This window comes from Pararge aegeria, chromosome Z (genome assembly GCF_905163445.1).
Source record: "Pararge aegeria chromosome Z, ilParAegt1.1, whole genome shotgun sequence".
Classification (NCBI taxonomy): domain Eukaryota; kingdom Metazoa; phylum Arthropoda; class Insecta; order Lepidoptera; family Nymphalidae; genus Pararge; species Pararge aegeria.
The window spans coordinates 21524854-21550548 of record NC_053208.1 but is presented as its reverse complement, the minus strand read 5'-3'; the positions used below and the strand labels follow the sequence as shown (position 1 = coordinate 21550548).

General features: G+C 36.3%; 1 protein-coding gene across 1 annotated transcript in view; it reads right to left on the bottom strand.

The window, feature by feature from the left end:
* Nucleotides 1-25695, bottom strand: part of LOC120636658 — a 533873-nt gene that overhangs the window by 447427 nt on the left and 60751 nt on the right. Inside the window, exons 5-6 of the mRNA XM_039908219.1 lie at nucleotides 3606-4512; nucleotides 3412-3566 (exon numbers count right to left, since the gene is read on the bottom strand). Coding sequence (XP_039764153.1) covers nucleotides 3412-3566; nucleotides 3606-4512 — 1062 coding nt within the window. The remainder of the gene's footprint in view (nucleotides 1-3411; nucleotides 3567-3605; nucleotides 4513-25695) is intronic.

The following is a 25695-nucleotide window of genomic DNA, read 5'->3' as shown; positions in this document are numbered from 1 at the left end:
ATGACAAGGTTGCTTGGAAGCATCCGGCTCCGCTTTCAGCTCTCACAAGATAGAAAAATGAATGTTAAAATGTAAAATGTAAATTGTTGATGTTAGAAAAGAGCAACTGCTGAGTTTCTTGCCGGCTTCTTCTCGGTAGAATCTGCCTTCCGAACCGGTGGTAGAGTCACTACAAACGGACAATCTTGAAGTTTCAAAAGTGCTTATATTGGGCCTACTTGACATAAATGAATTTTGAATTTTAAATTTTGAGTATTATCATAGAAAAAGTTTTCATGAACTCAATGGTGACAGTAGATACATTGTTCCAATAATAAATATCTTCCTTATTTATAGAGGTGTAGACATCGACTAAAAACCAAAATATATTACATGCGCAGTTAAGATTGAAATATAAATAATGTATCAGCCAACTGCCTCGTTGGTCTAGTGGCCAACATGTTCGCCTATGAGGTCGTGGGTTCGATTCCCAGATCGTACCAAGAATAATAAGGTCCTTATGCTTTTCTAATCCCTAATTCTGTCTGTCCTATAAGTGAAGAGACCTGTGCCTATAATAGGGCATTAATAGGCTGATCAAAATGATCGTTCAAAGTATTATTTAAAATAAACAGATAGACGCTTCAAATTAATTCATTTGAAGGCATCTACGTGTCTGTTTTCTAGTCAATCTTCAATTAAGCGGGGCACTCGGTTAACGAACCGTCAAGTGCCATATTATTAATATGTCACTAATTGGCATATATAATTAACAATTTGTTTAAATAATTAAGTTATCTATTACTTTTGTACATTAATAAATATGGTATGCGTGTATTCGTAGGCGTTACGCTTTTTTCTATTTTACGTCGGTACTTCTGCAATGAAAGCTGCGTGTTCATTCATTGGACGAAGTAATGATAAGGAAAAAGGTTCCTAGATAAGTGAATAGTTTTTAACTTCCGTTTTAATGCCGCTCGATTATGTACCGCATTTATATTTGTGAATAATTTATTTTGGGGAAAGATCGCCATCTCGGACACAGTCTCCTCTCAGAAGAGTTGATTTAGACCGTAATCCACCACGCGTGCAAAGTGCGGGTTTGTACACACACGTATACGATATCATGAGGAAGAACTCTCAGGCGTTCAGGCTTCCAAACGTTTTTCGTTCACCCTTAGTAAGTTACATTTAATTGCGGAGAGAGAGCACGTATCAATTATTTTGGGTTATTTTAATTGTAAAAAGGCCACAATCAATGATGTAAATTTACTTTGATAAATAAATGACAAAGCTGCTCGTCAAGTCAGATTATTTATTGAAAGAGAAGTCTATTTTAACGTTTGAATTAGGTATTGATAATTGGTTTAAAGAATTATCGTTTTTTAAAACTTTTCATTTAAATTGTATTCTGGCAATGCTTTTGTAATAATATTTATTTTGTCTTTAAATAAAGATCTCGTTGTCTCTTATACGAATTAATATTTATTACTATCTGTCTTTTTATGGCGTTTTTCCGCGTAACTTAAACGTAATGGCGCATTATTTATTTTAATTAATATCTATACATTGTAAGAAACCAAATTTAATATTTTTAAAAATAAATTATAACAAAAATTTCGCTTAAATTTTGAATTGATTGAATTGCTTTCTTGAATGTTCTTTCTTTCATTTTATAAGTAGATAAGTACAGTTAATTCATTTATGTCATTTATTTGAGTTAATTTATAATTTAAAAGTATATTTATATTGCTTTAATAAAAACGCGCAATTGCCTTTAGGAAAAATTTAGTTTAGAAAGTAGATAGTACCTTATCTACCAACCTCTATAATTTTTTACCGTTAATTCATTTAAGTTCGCTATTAATTATTTAATAACGCTTTATATAATTTGGAAAAACTATTTAAAATAAAACATTTTACTATTTAATTAAATATATAGATAAATATATTTATAGTTACTTTGATATATAAATTCATATTGTCTACGCCTGCTTTTATTTATTTATTTATTCTTAACAATAAACAATGATGTTATTACGATATATTGTAAAAACATTAAGTAAGTACAAATAAACATTTGTTTTTTTAACTATCAGGTTTTTTTAAACATTTGTTTTTTAACTTTAATATTAATTTTTATACAAAAAATATTTTGTTGTTTTAATCAATGTAAAATGCGTAGTGCGTTTAATAGTTTTGGTCCTGATCAAACATGGAATGCACGCCATTAAAGATAACGCGTGAAATCTTTTCTGAAAAGATCTACTGTGTTGATTAATTAATAATCACTACAATAAATTAAGTGCTGGCAAAACTGTTTAATTATTTATTTTAATTAATTCTATAAATCTGGTATAAGTAAGCTCGCCTTTATTATTAAAAGCTTTGTTTTATTATCGGCTTGAAACAAAATCGCACGTCTGGTGTATGCCTTAAGGCGCGGCAAAGGGTGAGACAATGTGACGGACCTATCTCACCAAACAGCTGAGCTTCTTGATCCTCGCAAAGCGATCTCAGTCTTACACCACTTACATAAAGTCGAAATTAGTTTATTTGTTGCCAAACATAAATGCCGATCGTTTTATAAAGGTATGAAGTAAAGTCGTAATTATACATTTTCAAAGTTAATAGATAGAATAATGTTATTGCACGTTTTGGTATAAGTATATATTTTTTTAATTTCTCTCAGGTTAGATATGTAGGTTTTTCGTTATCAATTTACAATAAAAAAATTAAATTTGTATAGGAAAAGTCACTAAATTTATAAACTTTGATGAAATCGTAAGAAAAAAATTATATATAAAATTTTGTAGTTGTTTAAATTTTAAGTAAGTACTATTGGTAATTTTTAATCGAATCTGTGTCGTCTTGGCAGTAAGATCGCCCGCGTGCCGTCACGGTAAAAGGCATGACACTCATTATGCCCTTATGACACTGCATATTTAGTTTTTATTTTATTTGATTCTAATATATTCATTAAAATGGCAAGAAAAAATGTATTTATTTTATTTTGTTTCACTAAATATTTCGTTTATTAAGTTAAAGTTTCTTTTCTGCCCGGGTGTCCCGTGATAATAAGTTTTTTTTTATTAATCTGCTGATGGACAGATTTTTAAGCAATTTTACGCACGTTCGTGTGTTCGCCTAAATTTCAAATTATAACATTTTAAAATTTAATGTTAAATTTAATTTAGAAACATGAAGGCTCAGGTGCGGGATAAATTATATTTCTTAGATCACCGTTGCAGTCCCATAAACATTTCGAGCGCGACGATTTATGCACCTTTTTTCCACGGCGCGGTGTATAGCTTCGATACAAAACATCAAAAAGTAAAAGTACACTAATTGCAAAAGTTTGCGAAACGGGGGAGGACGGCGGGAAAAGCGAAAGGTGCAAGTGCGGGCGTGCGGGGCGGGGGCGCGACTTACCCGTTCCTCCTCGCGGATCATCTCGGCGATGCCGGGGCGGATGTCCACGTCGTCGGCGTGCAGCGCGGGCGCCGCGGGGTCGGGCGGCGCGTGCAGCAGGTCGGCGGGCGACGTGCGCGGGCTGGAACCATCCCCCGAGCGGCGGCGGGCCTTGCCTCCGCCCAAGCCTGTCACGCCGCCGGCGCTGGCGCCACCTGGGGACTCGGCCTCGCGGCTGCCGGGCCTCTTGGCGGCGCGGGCCTCCATGCCTCCAGCGCGCAGCACCGCGTGGTCTCCGCTCACGTCCGTCAAACCCCTTATCTTCAGCGTCTCAGCGACCTTGAGCAGCGCCGCGATCTGGTCCTGCGACACGTTTATCTCTCCACGGTACATGAAATCCACCACCGCCTTCAGGTCGCAGTACTTGATGTCGCGCATTATTATGATCGGATGCCTACACGGGTTCTCCATGAAGAGCGTCTGGAAGTAGGGGCTGCACGCGGAGAGCACGACCTTATGCGCCTTCAGGCTGCGGCCCTCGCAGGCGAGCGTCACGTCCACGAAGGACTCGGTCTGCAGCAGCTGGTCGAAGCAGTTGGCCAGATTGGCCTGGTAGTTGTTCCAGCGCAGGCAGAACTGCTGGGGCGAGCCGTCGGCGGCTTCCCGGCCGTCCATCGCCGCGGGTTCCTCCTCGGCCGGCATGCTTCTAGCGGCGGCGAACTCGCATCTGCAACGTAACGCGTAGAGTATGAAGCACGCGACGCATGCACCGCGGGCGACGACTCGCGAAACACTGAGCGCGGTGTTCGAGGCGCGCTCGGCGGGGCGCGCGGGCGGGCCCGGGGGCGGGGCGTGCCGCAAGCGAATGGCCGCTGCGCCCTGCCCACGGCCCGCCCCGGCCTGCCCGCGCCCGCATCGATCCCGCGGCGCCCGCGCACGCTGCCCGCCCGGCACGCGAGCACGCCCGCGCGCTGCCCGCCCTCCGCCTGAGCCCGCGCGCCGCACGGCCAGCGACATCCTCACTTCCGCTGGCTTGCAAGTCAACTCGCAACTTTGTTGTTCGTACCTACTGCAGGCAGGGTGTAGCTTCACAGACTGATTCCTTCTCTCATAGCCTAAATCCTACTAACATTATTAACGTGAAATTTAATCGAAGTTATTTACTGTTTCACCTCAAATTTAATTAGGTGCTAAATGACAAAACTGTACACTAATAATATTGACCTATCAGAAGAACACATGGACTATACTAATTAATAAATATATTTGGTTAATTAGTAGGTATATGTATAAACAATAACTGTCAAGTGAGTTGGGAATAATTCTGCACCTGCCATCTTGGTGTGTAAACCTTTACAGTTAGGCGAGGATAATTTAGGTACCTACCTACCTACCTTATAAGGATTATTAGTCTTTAACAGTATCAAAGAACATTAAAATCTCACAGGACATCACACACATCAGGTAATCTTTAACAAGGCTTTAGTATTTCTTTTACCGACTTATAGAAAGGAGATTCTCTGAATTCGATGGTTATTAAAGTGTCTTATGGATAACTAGATAGGTAGACCGATTGGCGTGTTATTATTTTTTCAATTCGACAGTTATCACTTCTTTCTGCTAAAACCCATAACTAAGGTGCTCTATTTTAACACCACGATTGTATATAAGGTGTGTTAAATATACCGTAATTGTGTGTATGTAAATTAGTAATAACATAATAAAAAGAAAAATACAATTTAGAGAGAAAAAAGGAAATAAAGTGATTTTGATAGTTTTAGAAGTCTCACAGCAAAATAATATAATTAGCCAAGACCGCATTTACCTAGGCTAAGCTTGGCTACAATAGTAATTTAAAAAAAAAACAAGCAAACAGGCCAAAGAAGGTTTTATTTATCAAACTGCCCTATTGGTCTAGTGCTTAGCAAAATCAACTACATATCATGCGGGTTTACGCGCGGGTTCGATTCCCGGGTTGGCCGATTTTTTTAGATCTTGCAATTTCTGTTATTGCATTCTTACTGGGCTTAGTCCACCCCAGTGCTTTGAGCAGGTTAAGCCTTCAGTCCGGGTTTTTAAGCAACGGAACCAAATCAATAAATAAACAAATAAATAAATATAGGTACCTACTACGACATTGTCCGCGCCATCTATCCCCAAAGCGTAAGCTTTTGTTATGGGTACTAAGATGACTGATGAATATTTTTATGAATAATCAGGCAACCAAAGGCGTTTAACACAGCTCAAGAAGAGAGTTAGGCGGTGCATATAAATGCGTGGTAGTTATAAATAAATAAATAAATATACTACGACAATACACGCATCGGCATCTAGTCCCAAAGTAAGCGTAGCTTATGCTATGGGTACTAAGATGACTGATGAATATTTTTATGATTAATTCACATAAATACTTTTAATATAACAGATAAACATCCAGACGCTGAAAAACATTCATGCTGATCACACAAACATTTTCCAGTTGCGGGAATCGTACCCACGGTCTTGGATTCAGAAAGCAGGTTCGCTGCCCACTGCGCCAATCGGCCGTCTAGTTATAAGTTAGAATGCCATAGGAGGCTAAACCTATCTGCCTTTTTTTAATAGATTAAAAAGATAGCCCGAATTATGCTAAGTACGTACTTGTGTAGAAAACCATACATATAAAAAATAAGTAAGTTTATCTATATATTATAAGTATTTATGTACCTATATTATTCATAAAAAATATTCATCAGTTATCTTAGTACCCATAACACAAGCTACGCTTACTTTGGGACTAGATGTCATCTATATAACTACCAAAAGTTTAATGGTAATATATATGTTTATTTATATGCACCGTCTACTTCTCTTCTTGAGCTGTGTTTAACGCCTTTGGTTGCCTGGAAGAGGTCGCTATGTAGCGATAAGGCAGCAAATTTTTATTTATAATTTTTCTATGTGCTTATGTGGTGTACAATAAAAGTGTATCCATTTATTCATTCATTCAGACCACAAATTTTAAGTTTATAGGTTCAGTATATTGGTTAAATGGCTGAAGCTGTGATAGCGCAGTGGGAGCTCGATTTAACTTTCGGGGGGCCGAGTTCGAATCCCAACAAGCACCTCTCTCTTTTCTAAGTTATGTGCGTTTCTAACTATTAAATATCTCTTGGTTCAACGTTGAAGGAAAACATCGTGAGGAAACCTGCATGCCTGAGAGTTCTACATAATGTTCTCAAAGGTTTGTGGAGTCCACCAATCCTTACTGTGCTAGCGTGGTGGACTTACTGCCTCAAACTGTTCTCATTATGGGAGGAGACCCGTGCCCTGTATTGGGACGGTAATGGGTTGATAGGATGATGATAACGGCTAAATTTAGGACGATTATATTATAAACGCGTTAAACATATTGTATTATTTAAACTCAAATAGCTTACCTATAGAGATTTTGAGATTAGGTTAGTAGGTACCTACCTAGTTCGATAGAGATAAAATTTCCTTAAGGAACGCTACAGTGGATGGGCAGTGGCGTGCACTTGATACATGCACAAAAGCACTGCCTACCTAATATAACTAGTGAAGGAGGGGAATTTTTCAATTTTATGGCATGTATGCTTTATGGCTGGCTTAAGACCTTGTGCACGCCACTGGATGGGATGATGACAAGGTAGTTAAGTACCTTCCTATCTAACTAAATTGCAGAATTCTACCTCATCGTCATCATCGTCATCACACGATAATCATCGTAACCGATGGATGCCCACTGCTGGACATAAGTCGATGTTTTGTAGTGGGATATGTGTAGGGCCTAAGAAAGCTGGGTTGTTCGCTTTAAGTGCATTTGACGGCCGAGTGGCGCAGTGGGCAGCGACCTGGCTTTCTGAGTCCAAGGTCCTGTGTTCGATTCCCACAACTGGAAAATGTTTGTGTTGTCAGTGTCTGGGTGTTTATCTGTATACTATAAGTATTTATGTGTATTATATTCATAAAAAAATATTCATCAGCTATCTTAGTACTCATAACACAAGCTACGCTTACTTTGGGGCTAGATGGCGATGTGTGTATTGTCGTAGTATATTTATTTATTTATTTATTATTTATATGCTGCCACTGTATGGCGTATGCAGCACAATGTTGATTTGGCACCTGTTTATACGTTGTGCCATACATCGTCCGGGAGGTAATTGCACAACGGTTTCCCGGGCGTCTAACATAGTCAACAAGAGGGACGTACCGTGGTGATTTTTAGTTTGGGTATACCACCTTTAGAGGGGGGAATCCCACATAACCCCATCCTGCCCAACGGTCGAAGGTAGCAATATAGATTTTCCACCAACAGAAAAAAAAAATTATACTTTTGCGAAAACTATACAAAATGTATTCATGTAATGCTTATGTGCCCACCAAAGAGGTTAATATGTATAAAAGCAACGTGTACTTACCTAACTAGGTACCTATGCACAACAACCTTAGACAAGCGGGCTTCGTGAGATAGCAGGGCTATACAAACAAATACATTCCGTGTCAAACAACGTGGGTAATCATAAACACAGAGACTAAATCAAACGTGCCGCATAAAAATGTTCATCCGGTATTTTTTCATTATTTTACATCACTCATAAAAGTATGTGACGACAACCGCGGTCACGCAAGGGTCATCAAATTAAATTGTAGCATAAACTGGTCCAAATCGTAACCTCTAGTTGTAGTCTGGGAGCCGGAAGCTTAAATGTTTCAATCGATTAAGATATATTTATTTAATAGTCAATTGCCGTGCGTGTCTTGAATAATAATCTAAAATGGATCAACCGATTGCATGCAGTCGAACACTTCTGCCATCACGGTATAAGGCGTGACGCTCTCATGCCGTCCTACCACCGCCCTATCTTATTTCTTACTTTTATTGTTTTCATTCTTTAATTGAAAATTACACTTATTTATTTATATAAAAATATTTTCATTTTTTTTAATCCATTACAAGTTGGCCCATTATGCAATCTCACATAACCTGCCATGTTAATATAACTGCCACAAACCTAGGCAGTTATAAACATAGCCCCGGAACGCAGAATCGCATAGAAGAAATAGAGAGGTACCATTGAGTCGCAGCGTCAGAGTTTATTATAGTGTTTGTATACTCATTGCCCCTTGGTCTCATTATCGTTTGCCTACGGGAAATCACATGTGCAAGAGCGGTGCGGTCATCCCGCCTTATTTTTTCCCACTATCTCTCGGACTACAACCTCTAGTAGCCTACACGTTATTAATTAAGTTATAAAAAAGTCATAGGTAAATTAGCATGTTTACGGTATAACGATGCATTGCCTTGATTAATTTCTTGTAGCCAGTAGCGCCATCTCTTATCGTATTGTGACAATGGCGACCAGCCTGTTGTCCGCCATTACGAAAAATTAAAAAAAAAAATCTAAATTCTCGAAATTATGAATAAAAAATTATAAAACCCCCGACCTTATTCGACATTATTTTACTAGACGAGTCCTTTAATTTCATTAGATACCTATATTGAGAGAGTTGTGAAAAAGTTAATTCACTATTTTGTAGCCATCTTGGATTTGAAATTTGTCATAGTATACTATATATTATGACAAATTTCAAATCCAAGATTTCTGCTCGTCAAGCCCTTTCATTTGATACACATATTCAAAAAGTTGTGAAAGAATTTGACGTATTGTAACGTAATGTAATCCGCCATTTTTTGGTGGTAGGTGTGTACTCAATAATACATCGTTTCGGTACGCGTTATAAGTCCGGGTTCTATACAACTATCATAGCCTTAACATTTAAGGCCATTGCTATCTTCACTTACCACCGTTATCTCCTACCACCACCCCTGGTTTAATGAAATGAAGAAAAAAAAATCACTAAATACTTTATGGTAAAGAATATCTACTTCTGAATCAGAATATCTACTACTATCAGTATTTCTAAAACGAAACAAATTATATCGAATGAGCAGGCCTAAGTATTCGAATAATTAAAATTAAATGTATTTTTATTATATGCAAATAACATCTTATTACTAAAAACATGTCAACTTTCAGTTTGGTGGTATCTAATTACCATATATAATAGTTATGTTAATAAAACCTTTGGTGGTCAAATCCGAGAATTTCGAAAGAAAACAGAAACAGAATATACAAAATAAATATTTAAAAAAAAAAACTTAAATACAAAAACTATATTTTCACAATAATGTTTTTAAATGGTCACCTACTCAGCTCTGTGTTGCAGTTATACCTTCATTCTTACCACATTAACAACATATTATGGTATACACAATGTTTTCTTTTCTTGTCTGTATGTTTGTGCCGGCTTTGACGGTATTTTCAGTCAGATAGAAAATCGCACTGGGACTTGTAAAGGCTACTTTTTTAGCTACCACTTCAAAGTCATTAGGAGAGGTGCTTTTTTTCAAATTACAAGCATTATTATTTAGGTAAGTTCATTATATCGTGTTAGTATCCGCTTAAAAATAGATTCTCTTTTATATTTTAGGGGTGAAACGGGGTATCCAACCCCCTTTCACACCTAAAAGATACCTTTTTACGTTAAAAGTCCGGTTTTCAAAGTTGGGACTTTGAATTCTGCATCGTTTTAAACAAAATACCTCGTAAAGTTTTTATTTACAACAACTCAATAAAGGTTGAGAGTAGGAGTTGAAACTATTTTTTAGCTGTGAAACAAATAGGTACCTACTTACGCAGGCGAAATCGGAGGCCACCGCTAGTTTAACATATAATGAACCAAGAACAGTAGGTAATAAATACCTTACAAGGAAAAATGCAATAATTCCGACCACCCACACAGTTTCAAGGAATTAATATATCACTTGGTTCAACTGTGAAAGAAAACATTGTGAGGTAACCAGCCTGAGAGTTCTCCATAATGTTCTCAAAGGCGTGTGGAGTCCACTAATCCGTATTGGACTACGGCCTTAAACGCTTCTCATTGTGGGAGGAGACCTGTATCCTATCGTGGGCTGGCAGGTTGATATGATGATGATGATACAGTTCCAAGCCGTGGCGTGCAAAGAGGGTATGCACAGGGTATGCAGATATAAAATGAAGAAAATCCCAAGTTCAAGTTATAATTTTTATAACTCTTATTGGAGATTTTCTTTTTTTTATATCATCTGCATACCCTGAGGCCTGTGGTATGCACAGAGTATACCACAGGGTATGCACGCCACTGGTTCCAAGTTATGTTTCGATCTTTTTTAGTCAGCGCATTATATTTCATTGTTTATTAAGCCGAAACGCGCGTCTCTACCATAATAATTATGCATCACGTAAAATTTATGAGATTACTAGCGACCAGCCCGGCTTTGCACGGGTATAAATATAAAAAAATGTGTGATGCCATGCAGGTTTTATGGTGGTGGCTACATAAAGAAAAAAAAGTTAACTACGCTTTATATTATAGACTAGCTGTTGCCCGCGACTTCGTCTGCGTTTGATTTTGTTTTTTGATGTGGCATTAATTTTAGTTGTACATCTAAAAAAATTAAAGTATTCAGTATCGCTAAGCCTTAAACGAGGAGTTTGCTGCTGTCCGCTGAGGTGTTCTGTCCTCTATCTCCAACCACAGTTTGGGCAAAATTTAACACATGTTATAACCTCTATAGTACAAAAATAATTATTTAAATCGGTTGTAATTTGTCGGAGGTCTTAAGATTTAAGAGAGTCATTTACATTGTTTTGGTAGTTTATGAAAGTTTTTTTTTATTATACTAATGTTGTGTACTTTTTTCTCTTCATCATAAACCATAGCACTATGATATGTACCTACTCGTTACCATTGAATTAAGATCATACAGAATCCTCATTCAGCCATTATTGTATGCATTGTGTTACATTTGTTTTTTTTATTCATTTACGTTAGTTACGTCTCACCTTACACGCACGGAATGTTGCTAGCTCTAAAAATGTTTCCCAGTTTTTCGTTTTATAGAGAACGTTTAGAACATTAGAGGTAAAATAGTTACTGTCAATTTCAAGTGGTACGAAGTGAATGAGTAACCGTTTGTTCGAGAGAACATACTAAAGTGGAGCGGTTTTGGATACATCAATATTAGTCGTGCACGGTTTCTGTACGTTCTTAATTCTGTGCTCGTAACATTATAAACCAACGTGGAGCTAATATTTGTCAAGCCGGTATATTTATATAAAGACGTTAATTATCGCTGTCTGCTTCCCGGTAATGGCGCAATTGAAATGTGCCGACGACCGGACACATGCGACCTCCCAGCGCATCGCTGTGCACTGTGGCTCTGGATGAGAGGTATCGTGTTCGACTCCTGGCTCGAGCAATCCATACTAATATTATAAAAGTGAACGTACGTCTGTTTGTTCAATAGATATGTTCGGTTCGAACATTTTTGCGCATTTAGATCTTAGTCCCACCATGCTTTAATACTTTAATATTTGACCGCCGATTGTGACAGTGGGCAGCGGCCCTGCTTTCTGAGTCCAAGATCGTGGGTTCGATTCCCACAACTGGGAAATGTTTGTGTGATGAAAATGAATATTTTGGACGTATACGTTCATAAACGTAGGCGGTCCCGGAGCATCTTCTAATTTCAGGACAAATCAGAAGTTTAACGCAGACGAAGTAGCGTTCATCAGCTAGTGAGTATATAAGGGAAAGTATAAAAGTAGCGCCAGTAGAATAAAAAATGAGAAGTAATAGGCTATGCTAATGTAATGCGGGGGGGGGGGGGGGGAGAGAGAGAAAGTCATGTTACCAGAAGAATGTCCAAATGAATGACCAAAGAAGAGATATATATGTATAGAGAGATATGTGTCAAAGTCAAAGTCAAATTTTTCTTTATTCAAATAGGCACATAGATGGCACTTTTGATGCGTTATTATATACAAAATGTGTACATAGCAGTGAGTAGTGATGGCGATAACTACAATCGTAAACTTAAAACTAAAGCTACGAGGGTTCCAATCGCGCCCTGGTCTAAGAAGAAGCCCACAACAAACTTAGCCGGGTGTTCTTTTTGTTATCACCATCTCACATTGTTATTAGAAAATATTTAAGAAGCAACCTGGTAAGAGCAATTGTTTACACCCAAGCTTTTTTATCGTTTACGTAATCCTTTATACTTAATAGGACTTTTCTATAAGCTTTCGCTTAATACAAACTTTGAACTTCTTTAGTGACATCCCCAAGTTATCAACCGGTAATTTATTGTAAAATTGTATACAATTTCCTTTAAATTAATTGCTTATTTTGTGTAGTCTAGTGTACTGCACTGCAAGTTTATTTTTGCTTCTAACGTTCAAATTATTGCAGTCACATTTTCTTTTAAATTTTGATATATTTTTGTGAACATACATTAAATTTTCAAATATGTATTGGCTATAGAGTGTCATTATTTTAACATCTTTAAATTTATCTTTCAATGACTCTCTCGGACCCATTTTATAGATCGCACGAACGGCTTCTTCTACAGCACGAAAATAGTGCCAATATCAGCAGCATTACCCCATAGTAAAATTCCATATGACATAATGCTGTGAAAGTAACTAAAATAGACTAGACTCGATAAATTATTTACATGAGGGCCCCATTGAAGTTTAGCATCTAACGTTATTCCTAGAAATACTGTGGTATCCACCGGATTCAATTCCTCATTATTAAGTAGTATAGTGGTTTTTACATGTTTAACATTTGGTAATGTGAATTTTATGCACTTAGTTTTATTTTCATTTAAAACCAAATTATTAGCTTCAAACCATTGTACTACTTTAGCGAGATAGTTGTTTACATCGTCTAAAGCTAATTCACGTCTCTTAATTTTGAACATAAGTGATGTGTGTAAAAAGAGTGTGAGTATGAGAGTGGGACGACTTCTAATGTCATCCGGACGTGGGCTTACACCACGACATGTTGCGCCGACCTCACATAGCCTGGGATAGGGACAAAAATAAGAAGATAAATTACCTGAACCCAGGACCTCCCACTTACAAAAGCACACCGCTTGCCACTGCAACAGGGCGGTCGTAAAAGCCGCTTTGCTATTTTAGCTTTGCAACTTGTTGCGCTGTATCGTCAACTCTTTTCTACTACGGATCACTTCATTTCTGATACGATCGATCAACGATACTCATAGCATAGCTTGCACTAACATATGATGATTATCGTGAAGCCCACCAATCCATAATGGAAAACTGTGGTGGGTCACACCCACACTGTTGGATATTGAATGGCCGGGGATGATAGATGATATATTGTAATAATTATTACCTACTTATCATATCTCGTATATATACGGTACACACATACTATATGATAACATGTAAATTTTTGGCTTGTTGGAAAACTTTTCCGCACTCAGCTACACACACATTTTATACAAAGTAAACACAGAAGTAACTAAGAATAGAAAATAGGGCGTGCAAATGTGGTTTTATCGCTATATCGAAGTCGAAGGTACGGATTTCTTTTTATTACGCTTATGTTATAAGTGTAGATATAGGAATAATTTATAAGCGGTTATAGCCTAGTGGGTAAAGTTTCGGATTCCCTTTCTGGAGGACCGAATTTGATCTCCGGCACGCACCTATAACTTTTCGAAGATATGAGCGTTTTAAATGTCCTCAAGGCCGTGTTAAGTAACATCTAATTGGCTAGAGTGGTGGACTATGATTTCTACTATAATGATATCTACCTATTGTATTACCATCCATGCATCTATAAAAATGTCATCTTTTTTTTGTCTTTGTTCATCTTTCATGCTTTTGATTTCCTGGAAAAGTCTCAATTTGGCAATAGGGTCACTTAAAATAATATATACCTACGTATACACAAAAAATACATAGCTATAAATACGTATATTTAAGTTATAAGTCCATTAGATACTGTAGCTGCGAAATTTAAGAACGATTAGGTACACCGTACTGTGTGCTTAACGATGCTATAAACCGATCAGACGCAAAGTTGTATACGTGACTACGAGTATATAGATGTTTTATATATAATCATTTATAGATAAATATTGTATGTAATAGGTACGTAAGAGATAAAAGTACTCTTTTACGAGGAATTTCTTCACATCAACCTCGAGATTGAATTCTCGTGCTTCTATACTGGACAAAGCGTGGGGGTGTAGTGTTAGTGTTCGCGGGTCGGACTTACGAATATAAGTTAAAAGCTAAGCAAAATTTTTATTAAATAATATATTCATTAATACGACTGTAAAACAAATTGATGTGAATTGGAAAAATATGTCTGATAAAATGGTAATGGTAGTTGTGATTAAGATTGTTGAGTTTTTAAAAGCCCACATTTTTATGTATTTCTTCAGGCTTGTATCGCTACCCGCACTCAGTGGATATTCATCATATCAACCCAATACCGGTCTAACGCAGGGCTTAGGCCGTCGTCTATCGTAGCTTAATGGATTTTATCGTTGAAGCAAGTGATATTTTAATTACTTAAAACGCACATAACTGTTAGCAGTTACCACTAACTATTAGTAGTTAGTGGTTCGAGCAGGGATTCGAACTCGGCCCCACACAGTCAAAATTATTGTTTAGAAAAATATAGACAACCAATACTTTAATTAAAATATTCAGGTAAAGGTAAACAAAAAAATATATTTTTTCTTTATAATATTAGTTAAGAGTTATTGATTTTTACGGCCGACTGGCGCAGTCGCCAGCGACCCTGCTTTCTGAGTCCAAGGCCGTGGGTTTGATTCCCACTACTGGAAAATGTTTTTCAGTGTCTGGGTGTTTATATGTATAATCTAAGTAAGTATTTATGTATATTATTCATAAAAATATTCTGACTTGATCACGTAGAGACACTCCCAGCATAGCTCTCTCCATCGCCCGCTGAGTGACTCTGAGCCTTCTTATGAGGCCCATATTTAGCGGCCATGTCTCAGTTCCGTAAGTCATCACTGGCAACACGCACTGTTCGAAGACTTTAGTCTTCAGGCACTGAGGGATTTTGGACGAGAAGATGTCACGATGTTTCCGGAACGCTGCCTATCCGAGTTGGTGATGGCTTTGCGATGTGTGTTTTGTCGTAGTGTATTTATATATTTATTTATTTATTTATAGATGAAGCGAAAAGAGGTTTGCTTGTATGACCGCACGTTCATAAAACTTTATGTCGATACGTCTTTCTGAATCCTATTTGTGAAAGACGAAAATGTCACCGTAGCTGTCAAATAAATAGGATTCCATAAAGCAAGTGATGTTAAATAATAGTTGGAAGGTAGGTTAGTCAGCTCCAAAAGCTTGGATGCTTGGCTAAGACACGCATGCCCATAGGCAGCTACGGCTACTTCTTATCACCACGTGCAATAAGTCACTCATGCTGAATGGCAGCTACTTCAAAGACTCGGCACGTACCGCAGTGCCAGTGCATACTGGTTGGCTGCACTGGGAGAAAACTTTCGAAACGGATGCCGAGTATTCAGATGAAAAATACATTGAATTTAAATTTTCTTTTGTTTTATTATTGTGTTATTGTAAAAAAAAATATGACCTGTTGGTGCCCGACAAACTAGATAGATAGATAGGAAGTCTTCATTGCATATGCAGAAGAAAAAATAAAAGGTAAGTTAATATATATCCTCAAAGGCAGCCTTATCGCTTGGAGCAATCATCTCCAGACAACCTTTGGTTGATGAAGTATATTAGGTGCGGAAAACTGCAAGATGGGATAACTGGAATAATGAAAAATTCAATTTAAAAATAAATAATTAAAATACATTACATATTATACTTTACATACTAATACTAAATAATATATACATAAATCATATCTTTTTATATATAACTCTACTGTACGTGTGCATGTCACTGAACTCCTCCTAAACGGCTGAACCAATATGAATGATTTTTTTTGTATGTGTTTGGGTGGCACCCTGGATGTTTTAGATTCACAAATCAGCCTGACAGATGGCGCATGGCTGCAGTCGGTATTTATTTATCTATACTGCAACTAAACGGCTTATTTATTATAGTCTGATTTGAAAAATCGTTTAGAAACAAACAGTTTCTAAAATAGGATGGTATTGATGTATAGGTACATATCTGATAATGGCGTTCGGCATTATACTGTCAATCGTAATTTGTAAACGAACCTCATTTGTTTTCAGGTACTTTATTTTTATAACATGGCCATGTGTCAGTAATTAAAAAATAACTGGACGAGTCCTCTGTTTTCGTCTGAGCGGAGCTGTCGAACACACACAGCACGGCCGCTATCACTGTGACCGCAGCCCACGTAGTCGCCCCACCTAGACTTTAACATTTCATTCCATAAAGCATTTTAATGGAAAATCGATGATATAATTCAATTACTGGGCGGCACGGGAGCCACAAATCCGTTTCTTTTCCGTTTAAAGACAAAACAGTGTCGTTTTCTTGTTGGAAAATAAAAAGGCAAGCCGTAATCATATTTCAACGACTCATTTGCTAAATGGGTTAAGTGACTGTTCTTTGCAGCACTGCGTAGTTAGGTAAATTGCGATTCATTGTTGAACCGGAATGATATAGAACAGCCATTATTCTATTCCAGCTATAAAATTGTCGTTGATGATAACCTTATGCCTCCTTATTTTATAATAACGGGATTCGGTAATAATACAGAGCGACTTCATTTGGTATGCTGGTGGACGAGTAATGAGCGCAAATTATTGTGCAACAAAATCGGTTCAATTAATAAAAAATTGATGAGCATCGACCAAACGTAACATACCTGCATAGTAAAGGTCAAAAAATCGTCATCCTACAAGAAAATTATGGCATTTGATTGAAGGTTAGTTCCACTAATTGGAAATGTAATGAAAAATTCAACCTATTTTCTATCAACAATTCTTAGCTTTTAACTCGAACTCGACTCGCATTTGACTCGAAGAGGCGTTTGTCCACTGTTGGACTAAAAGCGTATCTAAGCTAAGTAGAACATGGCACGAACTATTTTGTATGCCGGTTAGAAAAACGTTTTTCTTGTACATGTTTACCAAGATTACTTAGTTTTAAAAGGCGACCGCGAAACCAAACATCAATTTATTGTTACACATTCATAATAAAAGTTCTAATGCAATATATATATCTATATTGCATAAAAGTATTTCTTGGCGATGCATTAAAGTATTTTTAAAATTTAATACATAGGCTAGTTCTTTTAATACTAGAAAACTTTTACTGTTAAAAGATGCCTTTTATAAATGGTATAATAAAACAGAACGAATGGGGTCCTACGTATTAATAAATGTTTTAACCAGTTAGTTAATCAAAGGCTAAATTCTAAACGCACGTAACTGTAAAAGGTTTGACCAGTACCTAAATCAAAGGCTAAATTCTAAACGCACATAACTCTAAAAAGGTTTGATCAGTAAATCAAAGGCTAAATCCTAAACGCACAGAACTCCAAAAAGGTTTGACCAGTAAATCAAAGGCTAAATCCTAAAAGCACAGAACTTTAAAAAGGTTTGACCAGTAAATCCAAGGCAAAAGCCCAAAAGAGAGGCCGGAACCCTCACCACTAGGCTTTCACTTTCATTCTCATCACTTATTATTTATTAATAATTGTATTACTTAACAACTCTACTAAAAACATTATTTTTGCTTTCCATTGGAAAAACCAGCGTTATAAATTAAACTCCTTGTCTATAATAATGAGTCATGTGGATACAAATGCCTTGTTAATTATTGGTATTGACAAGATAATAATTGGACGACATGTGTTTGAAATGGAACTTCCTTAGCTACGAAAGGGAATAAGTAATTGTAACAAAAAAGTACTATTAACCTTTCTCTTTAACCGCATACCAAAATGAGAATCTAAATATTAATACTTGCTCACGTAAAGAAAACACTTAATAAAACAAACAAAGTAAGCGTAGTTTGTGTTATGGGTACAAGATGACTGATGAATACTTTTATTAATGATAGGTATATATGTATATACATGCTTATAAGAAACAGATAAACATCCAGACACTGAAATGTCTTATTTGTGTAATTAGTTAGGTATTTAATTACTTTATTGCACAAAAATAATAATCTGTCATCTTAGTGCCCATAACACAAGCTACGTTTATTTTGGGTTTAGATGGCGATGCGAGTATAGTCTAGTAGTATTTTATTTCAAATTTATTATTATATTTCAAAATAAGATTTTAATCGTTTTTAATTAATGTGACAACTTATTGATCTAAGTATTATTTTTATATTCTTTTGACTCAATTAGTTGGGCGGTTATAACTCGTTTGTAAAATTGCATGCCAAATTACTGGCAATACACTGTACCCTAAATCAACATGTAAAACCTTATTGACTTGTATTTTGCAATAAATGATTATTATTATATTTATTATTTATTTATTTAATTTATGTGAGAGAGTCTTGTACCATGCAGTTTTAATTTTGTTACTGTATATGTGAATATATATAATATATCTGAATTGCTAAGAAAAACTATCATTTTAAACCAAACACTTCAATTGTATGCTATTGACGTTTTTAACGTTTCTTTTTTTAATTATATAGACAAGTGCTTGACTGCAATCACACCTGATGGTAAGTGATGATACAGCCTAAAATGAAGCACGCTTGCCTAGAAGATGCGTATTCACTCTTGATTTGAGAATACCCAAATTATAGGTGTCGCGAAAGACGGAAGATGGATTATATCGAATGATAACGCAGGTAGAGTTTTAGCATCCGAGTTTTCTGTGGAACTGTGAGTACTATCTCCATGCTTATCGCCAAGCTACATTGCTATGTTACAATCTGAAGGGTGTGTTTGCTGGTGTACCTACGAGTACATCAGCCTTAACTCCTCCGCCTCAGGTTACAGGGACACAAATAGGAGGACGTTCTTGCTTGCCTTGCGAATGCGAGGTGTGCAATTTACTTAATCCGTTAATTACAATTTTATGAAAAAAGGTTTATAATGCGATTTTTTAATACAATTATAAGAAAGGTGTTTGTTATAAATTATAAACTCTCCTTTGAGCAATGCCAATTTTTCTTGCACAGTATTGTTAGCTGAGCGACGAGCGGCTAGTGAGCTGAGAAGTTGTGCGAGGTGAAAGCGTAGCAATAGCGGTAGGCTCAGCGATTTGTTGTTTTCAATAATAACGTGAAGCCCTCACAAAGAGAGCAAGAGCCGGTGTGGCAAGGGTGGGCCACGGAGGTTAGAACTTGAGACAGCGGACGCGGTACTTTGAAACCTGTTTTTCATTGGACACAATTTGAAATTAAGTCAAGACTCAATATCAATTATAAAGAATCAAAAAATCAAAATATATTAAATGCACAGAAATCTTCCAGCTACGGTTTTATTATAAGTATAGATTAACTTGTGTTCTTTGCTTATTTTGACATAAATACGGACGTATTATTGATTCACTTCAGGTATGTCGAGAGACTTTAAAATGAATGCTCAGGCTTGGAACGTCTCTAATTTACTTTTGCCGTTCAAGTTTATGGTAAAGGCTAAGAAGATATATGCTATATTTTCAACATACCAAAGTTAATATTAGTTTTATCTACTTGTGTCTTTATTTAAATAATGTGTTCAAGATAATGTGTTTAATAAACCGAAGTATTAAACAACGAAACAAGAAATTAAATAAATAAATAAATAAATATACTACGACGACACATCGCCATCTAGCCCCAAAGTAAGCGTAGCTTGTGTTATGGGTACTAAGATGACTGTTAAATATTTTTATTAATAATATACATAAATACTTATAATATACAGATGAACACCCAGACACTGAAAAACATTCATGTTCATCACACAAACATCTTTCAGTTATGGGACTCGAACCCACGGCCATGGACTCAGAAAGCAGGGTCGCTGCCTACTGCGCCAGTTCATTAAATAATGCATTATGCACATTTTTTTAATCACAAGGTTGCTTGGTACCTCGGTCACACTGCACACTAATAGAAAAATGATTTCCAATTCAAAATTCAGAAATATCATTTTCTATATTTTTGCTGGCTTCTTCTCCGGTGAATCTGCCTTGCAAACCGATGGTAGAGTCACTAAAAACCAAGACCCGCCGTTTCAAAAGTGCTTATATTATATTAGGCTTACTTGACATAAACCAATTTTGAATTTGAATTTCAAGTTACTACTGTCATAATTCCCTCATCCATGTCCTCATACATCCGAGGTTTTAGTTCGAAGTCTCTCTGAAGCGCTCCGCGGTCGCAATATTAACATTCGTACAGCCAATGCAGTTATCGTTCATCAAACACATGCATGCAAATTTGCACCACAGCTGCATAATAATAAGTTCGAATATTCTGTAAAAGATTTATAAAACCTCTATCGTATTTTTTCTTAGGGTACGATTTAAAGTCAAATCTGAGTTGCTGGTATTTTTAGGCTGTCATGGTACAATTAAATTAAGTATTTCCAAAAGCATGCTCCAAATTGTTTTTTTTTTTTTTATTTAGAATACTTTATTGCACAAACTTAGAAACAATACAAGAAACACACAAGAAAAGAAAAAAGCTATCTCTTACAAACAACCCTTGGTGAAAGTAATAATAGGAAATATGAAAGTGGGTGGTTGTTTGCACTGTAAACAATAAAACATGCACAGGCGAGAACACAAAAAAAAAGGAGAAAACTACAATACAAAATATAATTAAATAAACATATAATAAAATAAACATATGTAATAAATATATATAAAAACAAATGTATGTACCTCTATACTAATCGATGTGATTTTTTTTGGTGATACAGAGATAATATTAGGGGAGAGAGGGGCTAGTTGTAATTTTTTTTTTCTATTGGGTTATTAAACTATTGAGTGTTATAATTGAAAAGAGGTTTTTAAATGAGTAATCATGTATTTGGAAATGTATTACTACAATATTTTTTCCTGAATCTATATACAATTAGTAATTATGGCACTTTTTGTGGAAAGTTTCGCTGGTTACAACTTACCCCGTTTTTGGAGTAAGTTGTAACTAGTGTGGAGTAGTAATTTCAAATTAAAAATATAGGTTTCATTGATTGTACTATAAAATTAACAAACAAATAATAAGAAAATTGAAATTCTTTAGAACTAATGTAGTGAACACTTACAATATAAAATACAGCAATAGCGTAAACTACAATCATCAGTCAAAACCCTTTCAATTAGTCCAATGATTAAGTAAACTTAAAGTGTCAGTATACTTTAAACCATAAAATTAGTACAAAGGTACATGTCTCCAAATTGAATAAATCTTGTTTTGGATTTGGCATATTTTTTACCGGGTGTCTATAAACGCTCTCAGGATTTTTTTTGTTGTTGGAGCAACCTTAACTTTAGTTTCGAAGAGTTAAAGTTGTAATCGAATAGCGTTGTTTAATAACTATCTCGTACGAAAGGGGAGGTCTGTGCCCAACATATTAATAGCATGCGATTGATGATGACGTAGGTTATTGAAATCCGTATTGCGTTTTAGGGTTCTATAAATCATCATTATCCTATTAACGACTGCTGGATTTGGGCCTCCTCTTTTAGGGGGTAGGGGGGGTTTGTAAAGCTTAGACCCACGATGCTGCTCTTATGAGAGTAGGCGGGTTGCAACGATTATTATCACATAAGGTAAGGACTTTTTATAAAAAAAAAACGAGTGTGCACACGCGTTAGAAGTTATACTTTTTTGGTGTAACAAGATAAAAATCTTTTAACAAAATTTATCATTTACTTTATTTCACGTTTGTGGAAAAAGGTATTTAATTCATTTCAATTTTTTTTATGAAGCATTATTTAGTTGGTTTGGTTGTCTGAAAATGAGATCATTTTCAGACAACCAAACCTAAGTAACTGACTTAACATTAAAATTTTATATTTTTGTCTGGAATCAATTGAATCACCGGAATGAGCCCACAGAGTTTGACAATTGAAAGTGTACTCTGTCAAACCTTTCTTTGCAAAATGAATATACATAAATTAAAATTTTTTTTTAATTTGTTTTTTGGAAATAAACATTTCTTTTGTATTTTTATGTCGTGTACAATGAAAGTGTATTTACTCATTCATTATTCATAATAGCACAGATGCACACAACAAGCACGTGAAAAAGCACTCAAACAGTTACCTCTCGGTAGAGTTTTTGAGCTATTGCTGCACGCCAATTGAGTGCACGCCAATGATGCTCAGTGTCATTGGTCACCAGCTAAAAACAAACGTAGTGTTTCCAATCAATTTAAAAATTATAGGTTTTTACAATTCTGCATTATATAAACTTCAACTAGTACCAAAACACATCCTCCACCGTTCGCGTTATATGTTTAAAAAGAGATAGTAACAAATTGTCCAATTCCAATACACCCACCCCTTCCCGGTTTGCCCGCTAAACGGTTTATAAATATTGTTTTTTCGCACCTTTTAAAAGGCTTATTTGGTTGAGGGACTTAGCTCTCCGCGGTAGTTGGTATGTATCTACGTACCTACTGCAGAACATAAAATGGGCAAAAATCATTATCTTCATCATCACTTCAACCATTCCAAAATCCACAATCCTATGCCGCTATTTCCAGTGACTCGTTTGATGTCGTCTGTACACCTCGTTGGGAGTCGACCAACGCTGCGTTTACCTGTTTGGGGTCACCATTCCAAAACCTATGGACCCAGCGTCCATCGGATTTCCGAAATCTGTTCACCACGTAGAGATTCTTCTGGCATAGCTCTTTCCATCGCCCGCCGAGTAAAATAATAACAACAAATTAAATTGAGAGAGATGCAGGCGCCAAAAAATATAAAACAAAACTTTAATACACTTAAAATCTTTACTGCCCGTAAAACTGTTAATTGTTATTAGGTACTTATAGTCTGTGGAGAGGCATGAAATTAAATGTTTTAACTTTATTACTTATCCACGCGCATTGTTTGACACAATATGTTGGTTAATGCCACAGATCAAAATCCCTATAAAGCATTAGCGTACCCAGCCCGCTTCGCCGGGCTAGATTTTGCTTTATTTTATTTAAACAATAAACTTACATCATTAAAATTTTAATTTAAGTCTAATAATATATTAAATCATTTATTTCTCTCCGTATTCATTCTCTTCTATTCTCTTCTCGAGCGGGTGAAGTTCATTATCTACACCCATGTACACCCAACAATAGAATATCATCATAGTAAATAAAAGCTGTATTTGTCAGTTTGATAGTTCAAAAATATGAGTGCTCCGATCGTCACCAAACTTTACAGGATTACTCGCCAGGTCAATCCGGAGATTCCCTGAAAGTTTCATTGATATCGGTCCAGCCGTTTCGGAGCCTATACGGAACATACCCACACACTTTCTCTTTTATATATATCGATTGAATGAGGAACATAGAAAATTTTCAGCAAGAAAATTTAGCCATTTTCACTGTTGTACACAATGTTGTGTACATTGTGTACAACAGTGAAAATGTTCACTTGCACTTTAAGTCTTTCAATCCCGCGGAATGTTGCTAGCTCACAAACTTTTTCCCATTTTCTGGAGAACGCTAAAAACATTAGAGGTATAATAATTACTGTCGTCTGCTAAATGCGAGATGCTTACCAAGAAACCATAAGAATAAAAAAAAATCCAAATATCAAGGTACATTTGATACTAATGACAAAGTTAGAGTTTTTTAGAACGCTTACCTAATCTCTGGAACTACTAGTTGGATAAAAAAAATCTTTAGGCATTTGACAGCCAGTTCTTAACGAAAACATAACGCTTAAAAGCCAAAGAAACGTAGTTACCTTATTTCGGTGGTACCTATTTAACGATTGCGGGCCAGACATCACAGTGGGTCGGGATATTGTGTAAAACAGCGAAGTAAAGGTTAGTTTCTATGGGGAACTTCTCAAAAGTTGCACATGAGCGAAGTCACGGTGGACCGCTAGTTTATTGAATGTATAGATAACACAGACAGCAGTCTCCAATATTCCATAGCATTAGGTATACGTAACGGAGTTTGTATAATTAAAGTTAACACGTAGTTATGGGCGGCGTAATTCCTCTTTAGCCTGTGTTTAGCGACTACACGATGCGTAAGGCCGACCGCACATTGCTGCTCATTCAACAATAATAATAATAATAATAATAATAATACTTTGTTAATGTTGAGTCGACCGTTGTTGTACCGATCGTCGTTTCAGTCAATGGTCTTCTCGCGAAAAGCTTCGACCAATAACTTAAGAAGCTTTCGCTTGGATGTTGGATCAAGGGTCGGATACAGAAGGCAGTAGTCCTTGAAACGGCGCGTATTGTGAAGAGGTTCCTTACTCTGGAGCCCTGACCACCGATTGCTTGGGCATTCAAAAGCCCCGCAAGTGGAGGAAGGATTTTTTTTTTATAAATTTTTAAGTGTTTTTTAAATTTGGGTGTTTATATTTAGGTGTCGACGGCCGACTGGCGCAGTGGGCAGCGACCCTGCTTTCTGAGTCCAAGGCCGTGGGTTCGATTCCCGCAACTGGAAAATGTTTGTGTGATGAGCATTAAGTGTTTTTCAGTGTCTGGGTGTTTATATGTATTTTCTAAGTATTTATGTATATATAATTCATAAAAATATTCATCAGTCATCTTAGTACCCATAACACAAGCTACGCTTACTTTGGGGCTAGGTGGCGATGTGTGTATTGTCGTAGTATATTTATTTATTATTTTATTTATATAGAATAATACTTTGTTGCCATACTCTATTGTTAATACAAGAACTCGAACTAAATTATAACCAATTTATTATTAACAATATGGCAAATGGCCGCAAACTCAGCCTTATGCTGTATTGGCAACAGGGCTCGGCGCTGATTTTCAGTCTTCTCCAGTATCGAACCGAGCAAACAACAGCGTCGCGCGTTGCGTTATTATTATAACTAAGAGTTAAAAATAGTAATAATTGTAGGAAAAAATTAAAAATTTCAAAAATAAACAAAACAACAAATAAACTGATTGAATGACTTTCTATTTATTTATTTATTTCAAACATTTGGCATAGATAAATCTATCTGCTTAGATTTGTAAGCTAAGGTAGAATTTCTTTAGCTTGTGCTTAAATACTTTTTCGCTAAGAGTATTATCAAATGTATGGAACGAAGGAGGATTCCAGAACTTGGTCGCAGCGAATCGAAAGCACCCCGGAATCCTGCCTTTTGTGTTTTGCTGCTCAAATTTCTTAACTCTACACAAGTGACATCACTTAAAATAATTAACGCAATGTGTCTATTATCGAAAAGGACAGTACTTTTAAGTTTTGTAACAGTCTTATAATTAAAATATCTATCTCTTATAAATATATTATCTGTATAATCAAAACATTCGT